Genomic DNA, 4,007 nt, shown 5'->3' on the forward strand with positions numbered 1-4,007 from the left:
GGGAGAGAGAGTGGCTGGGAGAGAGAGTGGCTGGGGGAGAGAGTGGCTGAGAGAGAGTGGCTGGGAGAGAGATAGTGGCTGGGAGAGAGAGTGGCTGAGAGAGAGTGGCTGGGAGAGAGAGTGGCTGGGAGAGAGAATGGCTGGGAGAGAGAGTGGCTTGGAGAGAGAGTGGCTGGGAGAGAGTGTGGCTGGGAGAGAGAGTAGCTGAGAGAGAAGGCAGTCTTGAGTCGCCGGGCAGACGGAGGAGCAGTCGACCTCCTCGCGATGCTCTCTCGCCTCTCTCTCCTCTCAGCGACTGCAAAGCCTGCTGCAGCTGCCAGGGTCTGTGTGGTCGCTGTGCCCCGTAATCTGCTGCACACGAGCAGCCAGAGCCATGCTCCTGTGGCGGGAAGGTCCGCCATGGCTTCGTCCCTGAGGAGTTATTCCAGTTCCTCTACCCCAAGATCGGCGTCACAGGTCCGTACACCTTGGGTCTCGGGCTTGCTGACCTAGCTTCTCTCCAAGGAGCTGTACATCATCAACCACGAGACCTTTGCCGGCCTCAGCATGGCGGCAATCCGCGTCTACATCGTCAAGAAATACGGGAAAGATGTTGCCGCCTACGCAGACAAACTGAATGACGAATTGATCGAGAGCGTGAACTCGGTGAAGGATGTAACCACCAACAACCTGACGAAGGCCATCGAGAGCGAGAAGACAGAGCAGTGGTGCGTGGGGGGTAGGAACATGCTCTTCGACGCCAAGAAGAACAACGTGGCCCTACTGCTGCTGGAGACGAGCGTGCGCGTGCGCATGCACCACGTGGTGCATGCGCGTGCGCCTGCACCACATGATCACCTGGGTGGAGGGAGCGCGGCGTCATGGGCAGCATCACGCCCCAGCAGGTGACAGCCAGAGAGCGCCCCGACTATCACCCGAGCCGCTGCCGGGCATTTACTGCGTCGCGGCGCCGGAAGTCTTTCATTGCGAATTGCGCGATCGTAAATAATAATGGTGCCGGAAAGATGTGGCACTGCTGGAGCATGTTGGCACATCTTTCTGGCACCAAAGTGGAAACAAGTGACGAAATGTGCAGTGGACACCTACGGACTGTCTGCCCATGGATCGTGATGATGATGATGATCATATACGGGTGATCTTTGTCTTTTTGTGCACAGGATAAGGAGACCATTGCTAAGTTCATCGCTGACCTCAAGGTTCTGTCCAAGACCGCACAGGCGCGAGCTTGAGCCACACGGCGCTACCCTAGTGGTGCCAAACCTCCCAATTCTCAACGCGGTTTCTGGAGTCCCCAATAGCAAAAAAAAATGTATTTCTCAGCAGTGTCTGCTCAATAAAAACTATTAAACTCCTCCAAAAAAAAAGAGAGAGAAGACACCGGCGAGCGACAGGCCTCCTGGGAGCGAGCAGGCGACGTTGCGATGGCGCGACAGCTCCCAGTGACGACGGCTGCGACTCGCCCACGAAAATACCCTCGCTTTGAAAGGGCGTTAAAGGTGAAAAATGCCTGCAGTCGATTTAGTGACTTTTAACTTTCTGTATCCTGGGAGAGATGAAAGTGCTGTCTCGCGAAGCGGAACGTGGCCTGATGAGATTAGTTCTTTATTGCCGCAATGTCTGCGGGCAATCAATCGATTGCTCCTCTTTGAGATACGCGAGACTTTCCGCCTTCGGGCCGGGCCCGGCTGCCCTCTCGGATCGCTCTCTCCCCTCGCCAGCACCGCGTCGGGCTTGGCACAGCTCACGCGCGGCGTCTGTCGCGATGATGAGGATGGAGGAGGATGTAGCGGCACGTGTAATCGTGAAGCCAGCCGGCGCGGGCAGCGTTGGGTGGGTCAAAGGGCAGTCGGAGCGGTCAGCCGGTCCCGTTGGTTGAGATCCTGGATAGCATACTCTTAGTTCTTTCGGTAAAGTCACGTAGGTAAAAAATGAAATTAAAATTAATAAAAATAAAATAAAAATCACGACGTTTCGGAGGCAACACAAGTCTCCGTCATCAGGTGGGACCGTCAGAGCCAGATTTGCTGCATCTTGATGCAGCATATCTGGATGTGACGGTCCCACCTGATGCCTCCGAAACGTCGTGATTTTTATTTTATTTTTTATTAATTTAATTTAATTTTTTACCTACGTGACTTTACCGAAAGAACTAAGAGTATGAATCCTTGCAGTCACGAAAGCTTCAAATCTAGAATCCTGGATAACATTTCATAGGCGGGGTTTCGGACAACGCCAGTGTGTAGCGAGTTGATGCGCACAGCCCGGTCACACCGATGCCTTGCGTCGAGGATCCATCGACTCATTCAAAGATCCATAGTCTAACATCGACCGAGTCGTGATTGAACTGCGTTCTCAAGTGTGCAGGGGAGTTGGTAGGCTCAGCGCGGTCACTGCTAACGGCACCAATCAAACTGCGGCGGGAGATGCGTTTTGTCATGTAAAGCGGCGTTCTCCAGCTCTGCGGGTAAACGATGTGTCCATGCGACGAACAGCATCTCACAACAGGGCCTTGGGGAACACGTTCAGCGCCACCTGGTGTGGATAAGAGGCAACCGAATGGACCTCGGAACTACCACCGATGAGCGCGGTTGGCTACGTACGGCGCAAAAGAAGTTCAACGTACGCACGTAACGAGTAGTGCTTTGATGTCGTCGTCAAGGGGCTGTTTTCCGACACGGGGCGGTGCACTACTTTCTGCAAGAGCTCCACATTGTCACGTGTTCGTCTCGTGACAACGCGAACTATTTATGGGATCTTCTAAAATAAACTTTTCAATTGTGGATGATGACGACGTTGATGATTATGATGATACGGCTGCAATGGTTACCGATTGCTGCAGCAATTGCTGCGGATGCTGCTGCTGTTGCTGCTGATTAACGATGATGAACACTGTTGGATAAAGTACACACAGCGGTGTAAAAATACAATCCGTGCAAAATAATTATTGCATTTTTTGCCATGATATGGTCTCAAAGAAGGAGTCGGTCCAAGGACGCATGAAGCGGATGAATTTGTGTGGCGCGTAACCACCAAACCGAGAGAGAGAGAGAGAGCGGACACAAACCACCCCATCCCATTGCGAGGTCACGGCAAGGTTCCAGCGCAATCTTCACCATCACCACCACTACCACCACCACCACCACTACCGTCATCATCATTAATCCTCTTCGCTCGCCAAAAAGTCATTCACAGCGTGCACAGGTGTCCCGTCTTGATAAAGAGTTTCATTTTTTGTGCGACCTCCGCTGTCGCCGTGTAAATCACAGCGAGGCGCTGACAATAGCGCGTGCACGTGCGCGCGTGCGCGTGCCGATTCTCTCTCTCTGGCTGTGACTCTCTGGGGCGCGTGAAACCTCTGGGGGGGGGGGCAGGGGTTGTACACGTGTATTAGTAGACACCCCCCCCTCTCCGTTCTGTGTCTCCTCCACATACAAATAAAACGTGTTTAGCCTATCTGCCTGTTGGCTTCCCAGACTCGAATATTAGCCAGCAACATTCGATTTAAGCAAGCAAACGCTGAGCCGGTTTTGACCTTATTAATAGTAATATATTCGCTTGTCGCTTTCAGATAGAGAGAGAGAGAGAGGGACGAGGACGAATCAGATGCGCCACGAGAAGGAACCACGAACGAGCGGGGGAGAGGCAGCGGCAGCAGCAGCCACGCGATGAACCAACGCCAAATTCCTCTCCAAGCTCTGCGGTCCTCTGTGTATTCTTTATAGCACGTACATCACGTGCGCTGCAAACAAGGACCATTACCCGCAACGTCGCCTATAATATTATTTTGTTCATTTTAAAGCCGCAGTGTTATTGACGAATATGTTAAATGTTTTTTTTATTGTTTATATATTAACAGGGTGGCCCAAATTTAGAACACATTGAGGTTTTGTTCTTTGCTTTAACAAATCGCACATGGTGATTTCACTGATTTAAACAAATGTTCAAACTGACTTCATTAACATTCATGCATGCTGCATTAAATAATCTTTAGAAATTAATTGTGAAGA

The 4,007-nt window shown here is 51.9% G+C and overlaps 1 protein-coding gene across 1 annotated transcript; it reads left to right on the forward strand.

Annotated features, from left to right (window-relative positions):
• Positions 1–222: 222 nt before the first annotated feature.
• Positions 223–1,364, forward strand: LOC144721817 (ATP synthase peripheral stalk subunit b, mitochondrial-like). The gene is given in 5 exon segments (XM_078599738.1): positions 223–379; positions 382–473; positions 475–838; positions 841–884; positions 1,158–1,364. Coding segments are annotated over 5 exon segments (687 nt in total). The 5' UTR covers positions 223–264; the 3' UTR covers positions 1,230–1,364.
• Positions 1,365–4,007: the final 2,643 nt, after the last annotated feature.

The sequence above is a fragment of the Lampetra planeri genome, chromosome 12 (assembly GCF_965212315.1).
Source record: "Lampetra planeri chromosome 12, kcLamPlan1.2.h2, whole genome shotgun sequence".
Lineage (NCBI taxonomy): Eukaryota > Metazoa > Chordata > Hyperoartia > Petromyzontiformes > Petromyzontidae > Lampetra > Lampetra planeri.